Raw genomic sequence first — 23,147 nt, 5'->3', positions numbered from 1 at the left:
ACTATGGAAATGCTGGTCAAAGATCCTCTTTACGGCAAGAGCACCCTGCTGTTTTTAGTAACCTCCTACAGAAATGCTATTCAAAGATCTTCTATACGGCAAGAGCACCCTGCTGTTTTTAGTAACCTACTATGCAAATGCCAATCAAAGATCCTCTATACGACAAGAGCACACTGCTGTTTTTAGTAACCTACTATGCAAATGCCAGTCAAAGATCCTCTATACGGCAAGAGCACACTGCTGTTTTTAGTAACCTACTATGCAAATGCCAGTCAAAGATCCTCTATACGGCAAGAGCACCCTGCTGTTTTTAGTAACCTATTATGCAAATGCCAGTCAAAGATCCTCTAAACGGCAAGAGCATGCTGCTGTTTTTAGTAACCTACTATGGAAATGCTGGTCAAAGATCCTCTTTACGGCAAGAGCACCCTGCTGTTTTTAGTAACCTCCTACAGAAATGCTATTCAAAGATCTTCTATACGGCAAGAGCACCCTGCTGTTTTTAGTAACCTACTATGGAAATGCCAGTCAAAGATCCTCTATACGGCAAGAGCACCCTGCTGTTTTTAGTAACCTATTATGCAAATGCCAATCAAAGATCCTCTATACGACAAGAGCACACTGCTGTTTTAGTAGCCTACTATGCAAATGCTAGTCAAAGATCCTCTATACAGCAAGAGCACGCTGCTGTTTTTAGTAACCTACTATGCAAATGCTAGTCAAAGATCCTCTATACGGCAAGAGCACACTGCTGTTTTTAGTAAGCTACTATGCAAATGCTAGTCAAAGATCCTCTATACGACAAGAGCACACTGCTGTTTTAGTAGCCTACTATGCAAATGCAAGTCAAAGATCCTCTATACAGCAAGAGCACGCTGCTGTTTTTAGTAACCTACTATGCAAATGCAAGTCAAAGATCCTCTAAACGGCAAGAGCACCCTGCTGTTTTTAGTAAGCTACAATGCAAATGCTAGTCAAAGATCCTCTATACGGCAAGAGCACACTGCTGTTTTTAGTAACCTACTATGCAAATGCAAGTCAAAGATCCTCTAAACGGCAAGAGCACCCTGCTGTTTTTAGTAACCTACTATGCAAATGCAAGTCAAAGATCCTCTAAACGGCAAGAGCACCCTGCTGTTTTTAGTAAGCTACTATGCAAATGCTAGTCAAAGATCCTCTATACGGCAAGAGCACACTGCTGTTTTTAGTAACCTACTATGCAAATGCAAGTCAAAGATCCTCTATACGGCAAGAGCACCCTGCTGTTTTTAGTAACCTATTATGCAAATGCCAGTCAAAGATCCTCTAAACGGCAAGAGCATGCTGCTGTTTTTAGTAACCTACTATGGAAATGCTGGTCAAAGATCCTCTTTACGGCAAGAGCACCCTGCTGTTTTTAGTAACCTCCTACAGAAATGCTATTCAAAGATCTTCTATACGGCAAGAGCACCCTGCTGTTTTTAGTAACCTACTATGGAAATGCCAGTCAAAGATCCTCTATACGGCAAGAGCACCCTGCTGTTTTTAGTAACCTATTATGCAAATGCCAATCAAAGATCCTCTATACGACAAGAGCACACTGCTGTTTTTAGTAGCCTACTATGCAAATGCTAGTCAAAGATCCTCTATACAGCAAGAGCACGCTGCTGTTTTTAGTAACCTACTATGCAAATGCTAGTCAAAGATCCTCTAAACGGCAAGAGCACCCTGCTGTTTTTAGTAACCTACAATGGAAATCCTAGTCAAAGATCTTCTATACGGCAAGACCACCCTGCTGTTTTTAGTAACCTACTATGGAAATGCCAGTCAAAGATCCTCTATACGGCAAGAGCACCCTGCTGTTTTTAGTAACCTATTATGCAAATGCCAATCAAAGATCCTCTATACGGCAAGAGCACCCTGCTGTTTTTAGTAAGCTACTATGCAAATGCCAGTCAAAGATCCTCTTTACGGCAAGAGCACCCTGCTGTTTTTAGTAACCTCCTACAGAAATGCTATTCAAAGATCTTCTATACGGCAAGAGCACCCTGCTGTTTTTAGTAACCTACTATGGAAATGCCAGTCAAAGATCCTCTATACGGCAAGAGCACCCTGCTGTTTTTAGTAACCTATTATGCAAATGCCAATCAAAGATCCTCTATACGACAAGAGCACACTGCTGTTTTAGTAGCCTACTATGCAAATGCTAGTCAAAGATCCTCTATACAGCAAGAGCACGCTGCTGTTTTTAGTAACCTACTATGCAAATGCAAGTCAAAGATCCTCTAAACGGCAAGAGCACCCTGCTGTTTTTAGTAAGCTACTATGCAAATGTACAGCAGTGTATTGGCTGGTCTCCACAACAAACGTGTGTTTTCAGATCAAAGATCTTTTACAAAGATGACTGACTCAACAAAGATGGTGTCATGGCACCCAGAAGGCCGTTTCCATGGGGGTCAAAGCCCAAACTAGTGAACAGGCTCCGGTTTGGATGGCTCTTAGTGGGTGTTGCCATCTATTTCAGGTACCGTGGCGGCTAAGCTGAGATCTTTTCATTCGACTTCCAGAACAATGCTAACCAAAAGGTTTTCCAAAGCGATCTTCCCACCTTGTCCTTTGTGCGGCTCCTGAGAGGACATGGCGAAGCGTACGGAAAGCAAATATCAAGGACGGATCAAACTGGCCAGAAGGTCTGCGCCAACGTTTAGTCAGATAAACACGCCGGGTGGTGTTTGCAGGAGCATCATGCTTGTCCGTCTAATTAGTGTAACTGTCTGCTTTCTCTCTCTCTCGGCGTCTTCTCGTCTTTAATGGTCACCCAGGAGGCGGAGGAATGTTAGCATACAGCTTACTGACGGGAAAATTCAGCACAAACAAGCCCAGGCGCGAATAAACAAGCCCGGAGGCGAAAAAAAAAAAAAAAAAAAAAAAGCGGAATGACACTCGCCTCTCCAATCATGCCGTTCCAAACGCCATCGATTTTCTTGCCGTGCTTCCCGTTGGTCACGAGGTAGAGGTCGTAGGTGAAGCCCACGATCTTGGCCAATCTCTTGAGGATGTCGATGCAGAAGCCCTTGCAGCATTGCTTCCTGGGAGCCACGCCCTCGTGGTTGGTGCTGGAAGGAGAGTGAAGAAGGAAAGGTTTCAAGGAAAGGAGATGAAATGAAAGTGCTGACAGGTTTGATGGAGCTGTGTTGGATAGGTGCTGTCGTGCCTTCAGGGGGGATGACGGACTAGAAAGCTTCACTCTGGCCGTGTCTGATTCCAAAACCTCTATACCGCAAGAGCACCCTGCTGTTTTTAGTAACCTACTATGGAAATCCTAGTCAAAGATCCTCTATACGGCAAGAGCACTCTGCTGTTTTTAGTAACCTACTATGCAAATGCCAGTCAAAGATCCTCTATACGGCAAGAGCACTCTGCTGTTTTTAGTAACCTACTATGCAAATGCCAGTCAAAGATCTTCTATACGGCAAGAGCACTCTGCTGTTTTTAGTAACCTACTATGCAAATGCCAGTCAAAGATCTTCTATACGGCAAGAGCACTCTGCTGTTTTTAGTAACCTATTATGCAAATGCCAGTCAAAGATCCTCTATACGGCAAGAGCACTCTGCTGTTTTTAGTAACCTACTATGCAAATGCCAGTCAAAGATCTTCTATATGGCAAGAGCACTCTGCTGTTTTTAGTAACCTACTATGCAAATGCCAGTCAAAGATCCTCTATACGGCAAGAGCACTCTGCTGTTTTTAGTAACCTACTATGCAAATGCCAGTCAAAGATCTTCTATATGGCAAGAGCACTCTGCTGTTTTTAGTAACCTACTATGCAAATGCTAGTCAAAGATCCTCTATACGGCAAGAGCACTCTGCAGTTTTTAGTAACCTACTATGCAAATGCTGGTCAAAGATCTTCTTTACGGCAAGAGCACCCTGCTGTTTTTAGTAACCTCCTACAGAAATGCTATTCAAAGATCTTCTATACGGCAAGAGCACCCTGCTGTTTTTAGTAACCTACTATGCAAATGCTAGTCAAAGATCCTCTATACAGCAAGACCACCCTGCTGTAAAAAGCGTATTTAAACACATTTTCTCCGTCTTATTTCCTCATATTATGTCTACTACATTGGGTAGAATGAGAAAACCTGTTCTGACCTACCAAATACATGTTTTAACTTTATCAAACATTTTTAGAGCTCTCTAGACATAAAATAACACCCCTATAGTCACCTTTACACTCCGTTACCCAATATAGTCTAAATAATGAGAGAAAATAAGTCAGAGAAAACCTGTTATGACCTTCGAACTACATGTTTTAACATTATCAAACATTTTTAGAGCTCTCTAGACATAAAATAACACCCCTATAGTCACCTTTACACTCCTATTACCCAATATAGTATAAATAATAAGATAAAATAACTCAGAGAAAACCTGTTATGACTTTCTAAATACATGTTTTAACATTATCAAACATTTTTAGAGCTCTCTAGACATAAAATAACACCCCTATAGTCAGCTTTACACTCCTGTTACCCAATATAGTATAAATAATAAAAGAAAATAAGTCAAAGAAAACCTGTTATGACCTACTAAATACATGTTTTAACATTATCAAACATTTTTAGAGCTCTCTAGACATAAAGTAACAACCCTATAATCACCTTTACACTCCTATTACCCAATATAGTATAAATAATGAGAAAATAAGTCAGAGAAAACCTGTTATGACCTTCTAAATACATGTTTTAACATTATCAAACATTTTTAGAGCTCTCTAGACATAAAATAACACCCCTATAGTCACCTTTACACTCCTATTACCCAATATAGTATAAATAATAAGAGAAAATAAGTCAGAGGAAACCTGTTATGACTTTCTAAATACATGTTTTAACATTATCAAACATTTTTAGAGCTCTCTAGACATAAAATAACACCCCTATAGTCAGCTTTACACTCCTGTTACCCAATATAGTATAAATAATAAAAGAAAATAAGTCAAAGAAAACCTGTTATGACCTACTAAATACATGTTTTAACATTATCAAACATTTTTAGAGCTCTCTAGACATAAAGTAACAACCCTATAATCACCTTTACACTCCTATTACCCAATATAGTATAAATAATAAGAGAAAATAAGTCAGAGAAAACCTGTTATGACTTTCTAAATACATGTTTTAACATTATCAAACATTTTTAGAGCTCTCTAGACATAAAATAACACCCCTATAGTCACCTTTACACTCCTATTACCCAATATAGTTTAAATAATAAGACAAAACCTGTTATGACCTTCTAAATACATGTTTTAACATTACACTCCAATGATCCAATATAGTAGACATAACAAGAGACAATAAGACATTTTTAGAGCTCTCTAAACATAAAATAACACCCCTATAGTCACTTTACATTACAATCACCCAATGTAGTAGACATAATAAGACAAAAACGCATAAATACGGCAAGCTGCCATGTGTTGCTGCAAATGTGTTCCAGAGTGATGGGCGGCGGTACGACAGGAAGTGACACCGGGGGTTCAGAGTTGAGTTTTAGCTTGGCGTGGGTTACGGACGCACACGCATCCTATGCTGGGGATTATTGTTCCTGTTCAAACCTGGCGTTGAGTGGCCGTCTGCAGGGTACCGAGTCCCGGATGCAAGTCCCCGATGCGGGGTCTGCCAGCTCCACGATGACAAAAGGTCTTTCCTCCAGCGTGACGACACGCAGGTGCTGGGCGTCGTCTGGAGGTTTCAGGAAAGACCCGTAGCGGGACCAGGCGGGAGATCGCAACCTCAGCACGCCCTTCTCCCACCAGCCTACCTGGGAAGACAGATGGGCACCATGAAACACTTCATTCATGCTTGACTGATGCCGGTGCCAGCAACCCATACAGTGGTTTGTACAGATGGACAAAACCCTGGAAAAACATTAAAGCTAAACGATTCTTATGAGTCACTCCGCGAAATGAATCGGGTACTCTATTCACTCTTTTCAATTCAAGTCTTCATCGAGCACCCCTCAGTTGCTGAAATCTGGGTCTTTATCGAGTACCTGTGAGTCGTTCAAATTTACTTTGTTGAGTACCCTCAAGTCGTTCAAATTCGAGTCACCCTCAAGTGCCCTGTGAGTCAGAGACACCTGAGTCTTTGTCAAGCACAACTCCGCGAAATGAATCGGGTACTCTATTCACTCTTTTCAATTCAAGTCTTCATCGAGCACCCCTCAGTTGCTGAAATCTGGGTCTTTATCGAGTACCTGTGAGTCGTTCAAATTGACTTTGTTGAGTACCCTCAAGTCGTTCAAATTCGAGTCACCCTCAAGTACCCTGTGAGTCAGACACCTGAGTCTTTGTCAAGCGCAAGTAGGTTGGTGAAACTTGAGTCAAGTACCCTTGAATTGATGACTCGCGAGCCTTGTCAAGCACCCGTAAGTCGGGTGATAAGAGTTGTGAGTCATGTTCATCAAATGCCTGCCAGTCAGTGAAATCCGAGTCTTCTTCAAGTACCCTTGAGTCGGTCAAACAGAGACTTCATTGAGCAGTTGTGAGTCAGTGAAACCCAAGTCTTTAGAGCATTTCAGTTTTTGTCAAGTACCCTCGAGATGGTGAATTTTTTTGTCGAGTACCTGTGAAACTCGAGTCTTCATTGAGAACCTGTGAGTCAGTCAAATTTGAGTCTTCGTCGAGCACTCATGAATCAGTGAAACTCGAGTCTTTGTCAGTGAAATTTGATCCTTAGTCAGGTTCCTGTGAGTCAGTGAAACTTGAGTCTTCATCGAGCACCTGTGAGTCAGGGAGTCACTGAGTCCCCTGAGTCAGTGAAACTTGAGTCTTCATTGAGAACCTGTGAGTCAGTCAAATGTCAGTCAAATTTGAGTCTTTGTCGAGCACTCATGAATCAGTGAAACTCGAGTCTTCGTCAAGTACTCTTGAGTCAGTTCAAATTTGAGTCTTGGTCAGGTTCCTGTGAGTCACTGACGCTTGAGTCTTCATCGAGCACTCATGAATCAGTGAAACTCGAGTCTTCGTCAAGTACTCTTGAGTCAGTGAAACTGGAGCTTGAGTCAGGTTCCTGTGAGTCATTGAAACTTGAGTCTTCATCGAGCACCTGTGAGTCAGTGAAACTTGAGTCTTCGCTCAATACCCATGAGTCAATGAAATTTGAGTCTTTCTGAGTACCCGCGAGTCAGGGAAACTTGGGTCTTCATTGAGAATCTGTGAGTCAGTCAAATTTGAGTCTTCGTCGAGCACTCACGAATCATTGAAACTCGAGTCTTCGTCAAGTACTCTTGAGTCAGTGAAACTTGAGCCCAAGTCAGGTTCCTGTGAGTCATTGAAACTTGAGTCTTCATCGAGCACCTGTGAGTCAGTGAAACTTGAGTCTTCGCTGAATACCCACGAGTCTTTGTCGAGCACTCACGAATCAGTGAAACTCGAGTCTTGGTGAAGTATTCCAGAGTCTGTGAAATTTGAGCCAAAGTTAAGTTCCTGTGAGTCCTTGAAACTCAAGTCTTCATCGAGCACCTGTGAGTCAGGGAAACTTGAGTCATCCCTGCATACCCACGAGTCAATGCAATTCGAGTCTTTGCTGAGTACCTGTGAGTCAGTCAGACTCCAGTCTTCCTCGAGCACCCATAACTCGAGTACCCTCGAGTCGGTGAAATTTGAGCCTTAGTCAAGTTCCTGTGAGTCGGTGAAACTCTAGTCTTTGTCAATGAATCATGACTCTTCATTGAACCTCCATTAAGTACCTGGGAGTCGGTGGAATTCAAGTTTTTGTCGAGTCTTCATCGTAACTCCGGGAGTCTGTGAAACTTGGGTCTTCGTCGAGTACCCATTCTTTGTTACATTTTGGGTCTTTGTCGAGTACCTTGAGTCGGTAAAATTGTTGTTTTTGTTGAGTACTATTGAGTCAAAGAGTATCCAGTATCCAGAAATGGATGATACATGACTCTTGTTGATGAAACTCGACTCTTTGGCAATTAATCATGAGTCGCTGTAATCTGAGCCCCCGTTGTGTGAAATCCAAGTCTCGGTGGAGTACCCGTTAGTTGGTGAAAAAAATCGTTGCGTCGATGTGACGCGACTTTTCTACACGAGTATCAAGAGTGCGCCAGTGAATCAGTGAATAGACACAAGCACCATTGAGTCGCCGTTCAGCGAACGACTCGTTGATTACTCGCACATCACTGTTATGATCCCAATTGAGCCAAGTATCATTTGTTCATGCGGGCTTTGTGTTTAGCGTTCCTTTTCGTGTCTTGATGGACAGTCTCCATAAAAAATGAAATAAATAATATAAAATAATAATTAATTAATATAATAATTAATAAATAAAAAATATTATCTCCATAAAGGTACTATTTACCGCAGGCATGGTATTGTTGGTACTGGTATTGTAGCGGTCAGCCATATACGTTCAAAGAGCCGCCTCTAAATTCATATTGTTATGCTAGACGGGAGCAATTACCTAGCAAATTCATGCACGACCAAAGGCTACATTGATTGATGGCTCCGGGATGGTAATCCAGATTTGTCGCAGTGGTCATTCATTGATACGCAGCATAACCACATAATAATCACTCCGACATGACTTCGCCTGCTAAAATGGAGTCACAGACACCGTAAGCAGCCCGTTTACGTCTTTGCAACCATTCTGTCGATGACCAATCGATGATACGGCCTTCAAAGTCGGGAAAACTCAAGTTTTCTATTACTATGTCTAGCAGTGTAAAGGTGACTATAGGGGTGTTATGTCATGTGTAGAGGGCTCTAATAATGTTTAAAAAAACACATATTTAGAAGTTGGTGGATATATTTTTATGACTTACTGTACATCTTATTTTCTATTCCTATGTCTAGCAGTGTAAATGTGACTATAGGGTTGTTATTTCATGTGTAGAGGGCTCTAATAATGTAAAAAACCCCACATATATAGAAGTTGGTAGATATATTTTAATGACTTAATGTATAGCTTATTTTCTATTACTATTTCTTGCAGTGTAAAGGTGACTGTAGGGGTGTTATTTGATGTCTAGAGGGCTCTAATAATGTTTAAAAAAACACATCCAGAATTTGGTAGATATATTTTTATGACTTACTGAATATCTTATGTTCTATTACTATGTCTAGCAGTGTAAAGGTGACTATAGGGGTGTTATGTCATGTGCAGAGGGCTCTAATAATGTTTAAAACAACACATCCAGAATTTGGTAGATATATTTTCATGACTTACTGTATATCTTATTTTCTATTACTATGTCTAGCAGTGTAAAGGTGACTATAGGGGTGTTATGTCATGTGTAGAGGGCTCTAATAATGTTTTAAAAAAAGACATATTTAGAAGTTGGTAGATATATTTTTATGACTTACTGTATATCTTATTTTCTATTACTATGTCTAGCAGTGTAAAGGTGACTATAGGGGTGTTATGTCATGTGTAGAGGGCTCTAATAATGTAAAAAAAAACACATATATAGAAGTTGGTGGATATATTTTTATGACTTACTGTATATCTTATTTTCTATTACTATGTCTAGCAGTGTAAAGGTGACTATAGGGGTGTTATGTCATGTGTAGAGGGCTCTAATAATGTAAAAAAAACACATATATAGAAGTTGGTGGATATATTTTTATGACTTACTGTATATCTTATTTTCTATTACTATGTCTAGCAGTGTAAAGGTGACTATAGGGGTGTTATGTCATGTGTAGAGGGCTCTAATAATGTAAAAAAAAACACATATATAGAAGTTGGTGGATATATTTTTATGACTTACTGTATATCTTATTTTCTATTACTATGTCTAGCAGTGTAAAGGTGACTATAGGGTTGTTATTTCATGTGTAGAGGGCTCTAATAATGTTAAAAAAACACATATCTAGAAGTTGGTAGATATATTATTATGACTTACTGTATATCTTATTTTCTATTACTATGTCTAGCAGTGTAAATGTGACTATAGGGTTGTTATTTCATGTGTAGAGGGCTCTAATAATGTTTAAATAACACATATTTAGAAGTTGGTAGATATATTTTGATGACTTACTGTATAGCTTATTTTCTATTACTATGTCTAGCAGTGTAAATGTGACTATAGGGTTGTTATTTCATGTGTAGAGGGCTCTAATAATGTAAAATAACACATATTTAAAAGTTGGTAGATATATTTTGATGACTTACTGTATAGCTTATTTTCTATTACTATGTGTAGCAGTGTAAAGGTGACTATAGGGGTGTTATGTCATGTGTAGAGGGCTCTAATAATGTTTAAAAAACACATATTTAGAAGTTGGTAGATATATTTTTATGACTTACTGTATATCTTATTTTCTATTACTATGTCTAGCAGTATAAAGGTGACTATAGGGGTGTTATGTCATGTGTAGAGGGCTCTAATAATGTAAAAAAAACACATATATAGAAGTTGGTGGATATATTTTTATGACTTACTGTATATCTTATTTTCTATTACTATGTCTAGCAGTATAAAGGTGACTATAGGGTTGTTATTTCATGTGTAGAGGGCTCTAATAATGTTAAAAAAACACATATCTAGAAGTTGGTAGATATATTATTATGACTTACTGTACATCTTATTTTCTATTACTATGTCTAGCAGTGTAAATGTGACTATAGGGTTGTTATTTCATGTGTAGAGGGCTCTAATAATGTAAAATAACACATATTTAAAAGTTGGTAGATATATTTTGATGACTTACTGTATAGCTTATTTTCTATTACTATGTGTAGCAATGTAAAGGTGACTATAGGGTTGTTATGTCATGTGTAGAGGGCTCTAATAATGTTTTAAAAAAAGACATATTTAGAAGTTGGTAGATATATTTTTATGACTTACTGTATATCTTATTTTCTATTACTATGTCTAGCAGTGTAAAGGTGACTATAGGGGTGTTATGTCATGTGTAGAGGGCTCTAATAATGTTTAAAAAAACACATATTTAGAAGTTGGTAGATATATTTTTATGACTTACTGTATATCTTATTTTCTATTACTATGTCTAGCAGTGTAAAGGTGACTATAGGGGTGTTATGTCATGTGTAGAGGGCTCTAATAATGTAAAAAAAACACATATATAGAAGTTGGTGGATATATTTTTATGACTTACTGTATATCTTATTTTCTATTACTATGTCTAGCAGTATAAAGGTGACTATAGGGGTGTTATGTCATGTGTAGAGGGCTCTAATAATGTTTAAAAAACACATATTTAGAAGTTGGTAGATATATTATTATGACTTACTGTATATCTTATTTTCTATTACTATGTCTAGCAGTATAAAGGTGACTATAGGGTTGTTATTTCATGTGTAGAGGGCTCTAATAATGTTAAAAAAAGACATATCTAGAAGTTGGTAGATATATTTTTATGACTTACTGTATATCTTATTTTCTATTACTATGTCTAGCAGTGTAAAGGTGACTATAGGGTTGTTATTTCATGTGTAGAGGGCTCTAATAATGTAAAATAACACATATTTAAAAGTTGGTAGATATATTTTGATGACTTACTGTATAGCTTATTTTCTATTACTATGTGTAGCAATGTAAAGGTGACTATAGGGTTGTTATTTCACGTCTAGAGGGCTTTCAACATGAAACAGTTTTCAGGAAGACTTGACTGCATTCTTACTCCGACTTTCCAACTTCTTTCAGCATACTATAACGCAGATGTGGTGCTAAATGGACCTCGCGTCCCTGAATGTGTCGGGTCGGATGGGGCTGATTGGCGGCTGCAATCAAGAGCAGCGTGCACGTCTTTGCTTCCACTCAGCTCACTGTGGGCTGCTTGTGCAAAGAAATGTGGGCGGCAGAGAGGAAATCTCTAAATCTAAATGTATATTGTTCACGCACCGTGGTTAAAGATGGGTTCAAGCTATGGAGAGAACGTTGTTTTGTTTGCTCGATGGGGCTGACAATGCGGGCATCTGGAATTGGCATTCTTGTTACTGCACGGCTGTACGCCATTGCTGCTGGACTATTAAAGGCAGCATCGTTCCACGTGTGCACGCTCACCTGAAGACCAAAGTCACCTCTAAGCCTGACGAGTACAACTCGGCCGACAATGCCGATAACAAAGATACATGCCTGTACGGACAGTCGGCACAAGGACGAGGACGTTTACCCAACCTCCATGTCTGACACACGAAAAGGCACACGGTGATCTTCTGATCACCATTTGCATTTCAGTTTTTGTCAAGTACCCTCGAGTTGGTGAATTTTTTTGTCGAGTACCTGTGAGTCAGTGAAACTTGAGTCTTCGTTGAGAACCTGTGAGTCAGTCAAATTTGAGTCTTCGTCGAGCACTCATGAATCAGTGAAACTCGAGTCTTTGTCAGTGAAATTTGATCCTTAGTCAGGTTCCTGTGAGTCAGTGAAACTTGAGTCTTCATCGAGCACCTGTGAGTCAGGGAGTCACTGAGTCCCCTGAGTCAGTGAAACTTGAGTCTTCATTGAGAACCTGTGAGTCAGTCAAATGTCAGTCAAATTTGAGTCTTCGTCGAGCACTCATGAATCAGTGAAACTCGAGTCTTCGTCAAGTACTCTTGAGTCAGTTCAAATTTGAGCCTTAGTCAGGTTCCTGTGAGTCACTGACGCTTGAGTCTTCATCGAGCACTCATGAATCAGTGAAACTCGAGTCTTCGTCAAGTACTCTTGAGTCAGTTCAAATTTGAGCCTTAGTCAGGTTCCTGTGAGTCACTGACGCTTGAGTCTTCATCGAGCACTCATGAATCAGTGAAACTCGAGTCTTCGTCAAGTACTCTTGAGTCAGTGAAACTTGAGCCTGAGTCAGGTTCCTGTGAGTCATAAACTTGGGCCTTCATCGAGCACCTGTGAGTCAGTGAAACTTGAGTCTTTGCTGAATACCCATGAGTCAATGAAATTTGAGTCTTTCTGAGTACCCGTGAGTCAGGGAAACTTGCGTCTTCATTGAGAACCTGTGAGTCAGTCAAATTTGAGTCTTCGTCGAGCACTCATGAATCAGTGAAACTCGAGTCTTCGTCAAGTACTCTTGAGTCAGTGAAAGTGGAGCTTGAGTCAGGTTCCTGTGAGTCATTGAAACTTGAGTCTTCATCGAGCACCTGTGAGTCAGGGAAACTGAATACCCACGAGTCTTTGTCGAGCACTCACGAATCAGTGAAACTCGAGTCTTGGTGAAGTATTCCAGAGTCTGTGAAATTTGAGCCAAAGTTAAGTTCCTGTGAGTCCTTGAAACTCAAGTCTTCATCGAGCACCTGTGAGTCAGGGAAACTTGAGTCATCCCTGCATACCCACGAGTCAATGCAATTCGAGTCTTTGCTGAGTACCTGTGAGTCAGTCACAAGGACGAGGACTTAGGAGAGGACGTTTACCCAACCTCCATGTCTGACACACGAAAAGGCACACGGTGATCTTCTGATCACCATTTGCAATTAAAGGCATTGCTGTAATCATTATCATTATTATTATTATTGAATGCTGAAACTGAACTGAAATATCCTACAAATATGACTACGTGGGGAATTGAACCAGCAACAACAACGAAAACAAAGTTCAGGGTTCGGATGGTTGGAAGCCCCAGTAGCCCAAACAGAAGGTGGATGATTCTACACTTGATCAAACTTACTAAAAGATGAGTCGGAGACGCTGCTTAACTACTTCCTGAAACTGCACCCTAAGCATCATGGGAAATGTAGTCATAAATCAGCAGCATCGCCGTACAAACGACGGGCTTCAAAAAAAAGTCATTTCACTAAATTTGAATTGAATTGAATTAAATGAATTCAATTAATGTTTTGAAATGAATTAATCATGATTAATCATGATTAAGTATGCCTATTTTTGCTTTTTTAATGAACAGAAAGAAGTGAAATAAATTCCCTGCCACCGTTTCTACCGATTATGCTCACAAGGGTCGCATGGGGGTGCTGGAGCCTATCCCAGCTGTACACCCTGGACTGGTGGACTGGTGGCCAGCCAATCACAGGGCACATATACACAAACAACCATTCACACTCACATTCATACCTATGGACAATTTGGAGTCGCTAATTAACCTAGCATGTTTTTGGAATGTGGGAGGAAATCGGAGTACCCGGAGAAAAGAACATGCAAACTCCACACAGAGATGGCCAAATGTGGAATTGAACCCGGGTCTCCTAGCTGTGAGGCTAACCACTTAACCACCATGCAGCCGACAGGAAATCATTCATTCATTTTCTACCGCTTATGCTCATGAGGGTCAGTGGGGGGTTGCTGGAGCCTATCCCAGCTGTCTTGGGGCGAGAGGCGGGGTACACCCTGGACTGGTGGCCAGCCAATCACAGGGCACATATAGACAAACAACCATTCACACTCACATTCATGTTAGCTACCTAGCATGTTTTTGGAATGTGGGAGGAAGCCGGAGTACCCGGAGAAAAGAACATGCAAACTCCACACAGAGATGGCCAAAGGTGGAATTGAACCCGGGTCTCCTAGCTGTGAGGCCGGTGTGCTAACCACTTAACCACCGTGCAGCCGACAGGAAATCATTCATTCATTTTCTACCGCTTATACTCATGAGGGTAGCGGGGGGGCACTGGAGCCTATCCCAGCTATCTTGGGGCGAGAGGCGGGGTACACCCTGGACTGGTGGCCAGCCAATCACAGGGCACATATAGACAAACAACCATTCACACTCACATTCATGTTAGCGACCTAGCATGTTTTTGGAATGTGGGAGGAAACCGGAGTACCCGGAGAAAAGAACATGCAAACTCCACACAGAGATGGCCAAAGGTGGAATTGAACCCGGGTCTCCTAGCTGTGAGGCCTGTGTGCTAACCACTTAACCACCGTGCAGCCGACAGGAAATCATTCATTCATTTTCTACCGCTTATACTCATGAGGGTAGCGGGGGGGCACTGGAGCCTATCCCAGCTATCTTGGGGCGAGAGGTGGGGTACACCCTGGACTGGTGGCCAGCCAATCCCAGGGCACATATAGACAAACAACCATTCACACTCACATTCATACCTATGGACAATTTGGAGTCGCTAATTAACCTAGCATGTTTTTTTGGAATGTGGGAGGAAACCGGAGTACCCGGAGAAAAGAACATGCAAACTCCACACAGAGATGGCCAATGGTGGAATTGAACCCGGGTCTCCTAGCTGTGAGGCCTGTGTGCTAACCACTTAACCACCGTGCAGCCGACAGGAAATCATTCATTTTCTACCGCTTATCCTCACGAGGGTAGTCGGGGGTGCTGGAGCCTATCCCAGCGGTCTTGGGGCGATACAGTATATTATTATATTTCCTATATTTGTCCTTAGCAAACATGTATAAATTTCCACGATCCAGGAGCCTTAAAGGCTTTTGGAAAAGCAGCAGGAGGCCCACGGAGTCAGCAGCTTCCCCACTCGACACACGCATGCTCACCTGATGATAAAAGTCACCTCTCAGAAGCGTCAAGTACGACTAAGCCGACAAGGCACACACAAAAAAAAGGCGCCCTGGGTACAGGGACGCACATCCACGGAATAATACATGAAAACAGCCAGGACGGAGACGGCTTTGGGAGTCGAACATGGCGGCTGAGAGGAAGGAGACAGCTTTGTCACGCAACAGGCAGAAATACCGAAATACAGAAATACATTTGGTTAAAAAGTGTAGAAGCGGCACGGTGGAGAAGTGGTTAGCGAGCAGGCCTCACAGGTAGGAAACTCGGGTTCAATTCCACCCTCGGCCAGCTCTCACCTCAAGATAGCTGGGATAGGCTCCACCGCCCCCCCGCTACCCTCATAAGCATAAGAGGTAGAAAATGAATGAATGATTTCCTGTCGGCTGCACGGTGTTTAAGTGGTTAGCCTCACAGCTAGGAGACCCGGGTTCAATTCCACCTTTGGCCCATCTCTGTGTGGAGTTTGCATGTTCTTTTCTCCGGGTACTCCGGTTTCCTCCCACATTCCAAAAAAACATGCTAGGTTAATTAGCCACTCCAAATTGTCCATAGTTATGAATGTGAGTGTGAATGGTTGTTTGTCTATATGTGCCCTGTGATTGGCTGGCCACCAGTCCAGGGTGTACAACGCCTCTCGCCCCAAGACGGCTGGGATAGGCTCCAGCACCCCCCCTGCGACCCTCATGAGGATAAGCGGTAGAAAATGAATCAATGATTATTAGTACTACTACTAGTAGTAGTAGTAGGCTAGTATTAGCCTGCTTTTGCCCTATTATATAAAATTAGTCAGAGATTTTTTTTGTAATTTTTTTTTTAAAAATCAATAAAAAAAAAATCAAAAAAATATGAAATTATTTAGGGGGGCTTAAGAACATTTCGAAATAGGCCTTAGAAGTAAAAAAAAAAACATGCTAGGTTAATTAGCCACTCCAAATTGTCCATAGGTATGAATGTGAGTGTGAATGGTTGTTTGTCTATATGTGCCCTGTGATTGGCTGGCCACCAGTCCAGGGTGTACAACGCCTCTCGCCCCAAGATGGCTGGGATAGGCTCCAGCACCCCCCCTGCGACCCTCGTGAGGAAAAGCGGTAGAAAATGAATGAATGAATGAAAAAAAATAAATAAATGCATACATTTAAAAAAATTAAAAAATTTTTAAAAATCTATAAAAAAAAATATAAAATTATTTAGGTGGGCTGGAGAACATTTTAGGGGGCTGAAGCCCCCCTAAAATAGGCCACTGGCCCTTAGAAGTAAAAAAAAAAAAAAAAAAAACATGCTAGGTTAATTAGCCACTCCAAATTGTCCATAGGTATGAATGTGAGTGTGAATGGTTGTTTGTCTATATGTGCCCTGTGATTGGCTGGCCACCAGTCCAGGGTGTACCCCGCCTTACGCCCGAAGACAGCTGGGATAGGCTCCAGCACCCCCCGCGACCCTCGTGAGGAAAAGCGGTAGAAAATGAACGAATGAATAAAAAGTGTCGAAACACAGAGAGCTCATGTTTTAAGACGAGGCCATAAACGGTCATTAAGTTGGTCTCAAAGTCCCGTAGCGTCCCTGAACGCTCTCCAGCTTAGCTTGATGAGCGTCAATGCGCCAGCCAGCCAGCCTGGCCGCTCCCGGGGTTTGGGTAATGGCGCAGTCGTTGTAAAGACAACATGAAATATTCAGGGAGCGTACATCAGCCCGGATGTGCATCGTAGGCAGATACGGGCGTCTTATCCTCGTTTGGTGGCTTTGTGTGCGCACGTATCTCATTTGTGTGTGTGTGTGTGTGTGTGTGTGTGTGTGGGCGGGTATGGTACCCTCGGTTTGAGTCCAAGGACCTGCACAGGAGCGTCTAATTGAAAGGGATTTGAGGGATACGGCAGGAGTCAGCAGGTTACCACATGCGGAGACCGGACTCTGGTGGGCTGTTAAAACCAGCGGGGGGGGGGGGGGGGGGGGGGGGGGGGTGGGGGTGGGGGGGGGGGGTGAGAACCTTCAATGTGTTTATTTGCGCTGCTGTGCAAACTGTACACAGACGTTTGTGGGCGCGCGCCGCTCTTCTCGTTATCGGGATCACCGTCCCCCCCCCCCCCCACGACAACCTTCACAGCCTTCACAAACATGACAGGATGTCGTAACGAGACGCTTGTATGACGCGCAGCACACGCTAAACACACATGTACATGCTTGCATCATATGGATACCGCCACTACGACATACATACGTATATGAGGACATTTTGGGTGCTTTGTTTTCAGTTGGGCGGCACGGTGGAGAAGTGGTTAGCGAGCAGGCCTCACAGCTAGGAAACCCGAGTTCAATTCCATACATAAGTCACACTGGAGTATAAGTCGCACAAGGCCAAAAATGCTAGGATTTTTCTACTTAGGGAGAAAAATAACATACATAAGTCACACTGGAGTATAAGTCGCATTTTTTGCAGGTTTATTTACCGTATTTTCTGGACTATAAGTCGCTCCGGAGTATAAGTCGCACAAGACCAAAAAAGCATACTTAGGTAGAAAAAAAAACATACATAAGTCATACTGGAGTATAAGTCGCACAAGGCCTAAAATGCATACTTAGGTAGAAAAATAATGTACATAAGTCACACTGGAGTATAAGTCGCACAAGGCCAAAAATGCTAGGATTTTTCTACTTACGGAGAAAAATAACATACATAAGTCACACTGGAGTATAAATCGCATTTTTTGCGGGTTTATTTACCATATTTTCTGGACTATAAGTCGCTCCAGAGTATAAGTCGCACAAGACCAAAAAAGCATACTTAGGTAGAAAAAAAACATACATAAGTTACACTGGAGTATAAGTCGCACAAGGCCTAAAATGCATACTTAGGTAGAAAAATAACATACATAAGTCACACTGGAGTATAAGTCGCACAAGGCCTAAAATGCATACTTAGGTAGAAAAATAACATACATAAGTCACACTGGAGTATAAGTCACATTTTTTGCGGGTTTATTTACCATATTTTCTGGACTATAAGTCGCTCCAGAGTATAAGTCGCACAAGACCAAAAAAGCATACTTTGGTAGAAAAAAAACATACATAAGTCACACTGGAGTATAAGTCGCATTTTTTGTGGGTTTATTTACAATATTTTCTGGACTATAAGTCGCTCCGGAGTATAAGTCGCGCAAGGCCAAAAAAAAAGCATAATGTACATCTACCTTATTAAAAAGTAGATATAAAAAAGTTATCAGTTTGACTAAAAGACACCGTGCATTTTCGATTTATGCGATGCTTATCTGCATTTGTATTCTAAATGTAAGAAAGTGCAATCCTGAACTATTGATCACGGCAGCGTTCTTTCATTTCTTTCAAGATGAAACGTCTGAGCACTGTTATGACTATTTATTTCTTATCGATTAAAAAAAAAAAAAAAGAGCTTCATATTGCTACAGCCGGGGTGTTCAAAAGCGCTACTACCTTTCAAAAATGGCCCAAAGTCACATACCAGTCGTGGGAAAAGTGTCCACTAAGGTGTTTTTTTTTTTTCTTAGCATCAGTGTTGTTTTGGTCAACTATGATAGTATCAGCCTTTGGGGGTAAATACTGGCTGAAATATAGAATGAAAGAAAAAGTACAGTAGCGTGGAACTACGTTAGCATACGCACTATTGTGTGTTTAAGGACCGTCAAACAAAATGGGATAAAAAAGGCAAAATAACTCATTTTCTGGACTCTAAGTCGCTCCGGAGTATAAGTCGCACAAGGACAAAAAATACATAATAAGGTACATAAAATGTACTGTGATCCAGTACAGTCCAGTCCAGCGTGTACAATTACTCTCGCCTCAAGACAGCTGGGATAGGCTCCAGCACTGCCCGCGACCCTTGTGAGGATAAGCGGTAGAAAATGAATGAAGTAATTTTGTATTTTACAAGTGGACTTGGTATACAGATTTGTTTTTTTTTTATACTAAAAGAATCCGATATCGAAATTAATTCACGTGTGACTGAAACAGGAAGCAAAAGACCAAACGAGAGACGTGACCACATCCCCCGTTCAGGAAAAAAGTGTCAGGTGATAATAAACAAACCTCAAACAAACACATCCACCTGACCCAGTTCCCATCTGGGAAAATACTTAGTTGACATACTTGGTCACTGGGGGGGGGAGGGGGGGGACCAAACACCTCCACTTTAAGAAGCAAAGAATCCTTTTGGACGACTAGTCAATCATCTCCAACACAAGAAGGGTCCTTTAGCCTCCATTGGACCTGGGTAACCGACAACCTACACGAACAATCGGCGAGTCAGCAGCAAATGAAGACAAAAGCGCAGCCGGCATCTCTCTCGCCTCCACCTCGGGCACTTGGAGGAATATTGAACTTTACATGAACGTTAAACCCCCCACCCCGACCTTTCCTCTGTACTCGCTGTCAGGTTTATGTTTCCACACGCCCTTGCTCAACAGCTTTGTCCAGCCAGCAGGCGAGGAATTGAAAGCATCAGGCCAACGTGGCTTTCGTCAATCTGTTATTCATGTCTGGCTTTTATACCTGACTGCTGTGCCCCGCTTTTAGCCCCGCCTTCTTTTTAGCTCTCAATGAATGTATGGATGTCGTACTGGACTATAAGTCACTCCGGACTATAAGTCGAAAAACGCCAAAAATGCATCATTAGGTAAAAAAAAAACATACATAAGTCGCACTGGAGTATAAGTCGCACAAGGCCAAAATTGCATAATTAGGTCGAAAAAAAACATACATAAGTCGCACTGACGTATAAGTGGCATTTTTTGCGGGTTTATTTACCGTATTTTCTGGACTATAAGTCGCTCTGGAGTATAAGTCGCACAAGGCCAAAAATGCATAATTAGGTAGAAAAAAACATACATAAGTCAGACTGGAGTATAAGTCTCACAAGGCCAAAAATGCATAATTAGGTAGAAAAAAAACATACATAAGTCGCACTGGAGTATAAGTCGAAAAAGGCCAAAAATGCATCATTAGGTCGAAAAAAAACATACATAAGTCAGACTGGAGTATAAGTCGCACAAGGCCAAAAATGCATAATTAGGTAAAAAAAAAAAACATACATAAGTCGCACTGACGTATAAGTGGCATTTTTTGCGGGTTTATTTACTGTATTTTCTGGACTATAAGTCGCTCCGGAGTATAAGTCGCACAAGACCAAAAATGCATACTTAGGTAGAAAAATAACATACATAAGTTACACTGGAGTATAAGTCGCACAAGGCCTAAAATGCATAATTAGGCCAAAAAAACATACATAAGTCGCACTGGAGTATAAGTCGCACAAGGCCAAAAATGCATAATTAGGTAGAAAAAAACATACCTAAGTCACACTGAAGTATAAGTCGCATTTGCGGGTTTATTTACCGTATTTTTTGGACTATAAGTCGCTCCAGAGTATAAGTCGCACAAGACCAAAAATGCATACTTAGGTAGAAAAAAAACATACATAAGTCGCACTGGAGTATAAGTCGCACAAGGCCAAAAATGCATAATTAGGTAAAAAAAAACATACATAAGTCGCACTGAAGTATAAGTCGCATTTTTTTGCGGGTTTATTTACTGTATTTTCTGGACTATAAGTCGCTCCGGAGTATAAGTCGCACAAGGCCAAAAATGCATAATTAGGTAGAAAAAAACATACATAAGTCACACTGGAGTATAAGTCGCACAAGGCCAAAAATGCATAATTAGGTAGAAAAAAAACATACATGAGTCAGACTGGAGTATAAGTCGCACAAGGCCAAAAATGCATAATTAGGTCGAAAAAAACATACATAAGTCGCACTGGAGTATAAGTCTCACAAGGCCAAAAATGCATACTTAGGTAGAAAAAAAACATACATAAGTCAGACTGGAGTATAAGTCGCACAAGGCCAAAAATGCATACTAGGTAGAAAAAAACATACCTAAGTCACACTGGAGTATAAGTCGCATTTTTTTGCGGGTTTATTTACCGTATTTTTTGGACTATAAGTCGCTCCAGAGTATAAGTCGCACAAGGCCAAAAATGCATAATTAGGTAGAAAAAAAACATACATAAGTCAGACTGGAGTATAAGTCGCACAAGGCCAAAAATGCATAATTAGGTAGAAAAAAACATACCTAAGTCACACTGAAGTATAAGTCGCATTTGCGGGTTTATTTACCGTATTTTTTGGACTATAAGTCGCTCCAGAGTATAAGCCGCACAAGACCAAAAATGCATACTTAGGTAGAAAAAAAACATACATAAGTCAGACTGGAGTATAAGTCGCACAAGGCCAAAAATGCATAATTAGGTCGAAAAAAACATACATAAGTCGCACTGGAGTATACTAAGTCTCACAAGACCAAAAATGCATAATTAGGTAAAAAAAAAACATACATAAGTTGCACTGGAGTATAAGTCGCATTTTTTTGCGGGTTTATTTACCGTATTTTCTGGACTATAAGTCGCTCCGGAGTATAAGTCGAAAAAGGCCAAAAATGCATCATTAGGTAAAAAAAAACATACATAAGTCGCACTGCAGTATAAGTCGCACAAAGCCAAAAATGCATAATTAGGTCGAAAAAAACATACATAAGTCGCACTGGTGTATAAGTCACATTTTTTGCGGGTTTGTTTACCGTATTTTCTGGACTATAAGTCGCTCCGGAGTATAAGTTGCACAAGGCCAAAAATGCATAATTAGGTAAAAAAAAAAAAACATACATAAGTCAGACTGGAGTATAAGTCGCATTTTTTTTGCGGGTTTATTTACCGTATTTTCTGGACTATAAGTCGCTCCAGAGTATAAGTCGCACAAGACCAAAAATGCATACTTAGGTAGAAAAAAAACATACATAAGTCAGACTGGCGTATCAGTCACATTTTTTGCGGGTTTGTTTACCGTATTTTCTGGACTATAAGTCGCTCCGGAGTATAAGTCGAAAAAGGCCAAAAATGCATAATTAGGTCGAAAAAAACATATATAAGTCAGACTGGAGTATAAGTCGCACAAGGCCAAAAATGCATAATTAGGTAGAAAAAAAACATACATAAGTCACACTGAAGTATAAGTCGCATTTTTTGCGGGTAATTAATTTTCCAAACTACTTGACCAAAACAGACATTACGCCATCTTGGAAGGCAAGTTGTAACAATAATAAAAGAATAGAGAACAGGCTGAATAGGTGTAAGATATGCTAACACAATGCTTATTCAGCTACACAAAAAATAAACATGAACACAAAAGGTGTCCAGTGTTTATGAAACATAAACACTTTTTTCATTTATAAGTCGCTCTGGAGTATAAGTCGCAGGAACAGCCAACCTATTAAAAAAAAAGTACGCTTTATAGTCTGGAAAATACGGTATTTTAATGCTAATTCTATTTTTCTTCACTGTAAAGCGTCTTTGAGTATTTTGAAAAGCGCTATACAAATAAAATGTATTATTATTATTTTATTATGAGCGCAAATGGCCCCCGTAGCTTGATGACGCAACACCACAACCAGAGATCATAACAACAAAACTCATATCATGTTCTTACATCTTCCCATCCTTTTCCGGGTGTCCAGGAAATGACGTCCAGGAAGGGGTTGGCCAGGTAGCCGTCGCTGTCGAAGGAGAAATCGCGGCCGCCGAGTGTGATGTTGGTGAAGTACCTGTTGGGCAGGGAGAGACACAGGTTCGAGATCAATCCCACTAAAATGATGAATGAACCATTAGCCTCGTAGCTGTCCACACCAGGCAACGTC

At 40.9% G+C, this 23,147-nt stretch overlaps 1 protein-coding gene across 6 annotated transcripts in view; it reads right to left on the bottom strand.

The window, feature by feature from the left end:
* Positions 1-23,147, bottom strand: part of LOC131107545 (glutamate receptor ionotropic, NMDA 2D) — a 101,948-nt gene that overhangs the window by 27,960 nt on the left and 50,841 nt on the right. For all 6 annotated transcript variants that reach the window (XM_058057660.1, XM_058057663.1, XM_058057662.1 and 3 more), the window contains 3 exons: positions 22,940-23,054; positions 5,601-5,806; positions 2,927-3,095 (listed from right to left, as the gene is read on the bottom strand). In XM_058057660.1, the coding sequence (XP_057913643.1) occupies positions 2,927-3,095; positions 5,601-5,806; positions 22,940-23,054 (490 nt within the window). The remainder of the gene's footprint in view (positions 1-2,926; positions 3,096-5,600; positions 5,807-22,939; positions 23,055-23,147) is intronic.

The sequence above is a fragment of the Doryrhamphus excisus genome, chromosome 19 (assembly GCF_030265055.1).
Source record: "Doryrhamphus excisus isolate RoL2022-K1 chromosome 19, RoL_Dexc_1.0, whole genome shotgun sequence".
NCBI lineage: Eukaryota > Metazoa > Chordata > Actinopteri > Syngnathiformes > Syngnathidae > Doryrhamphus > Doryrhamphus excisus.
The sequence above is the reverse complement of the archived record's forward strand: the minus strand, read 5'-3'. Positions and strand labels throughout refer to the sequence as shown.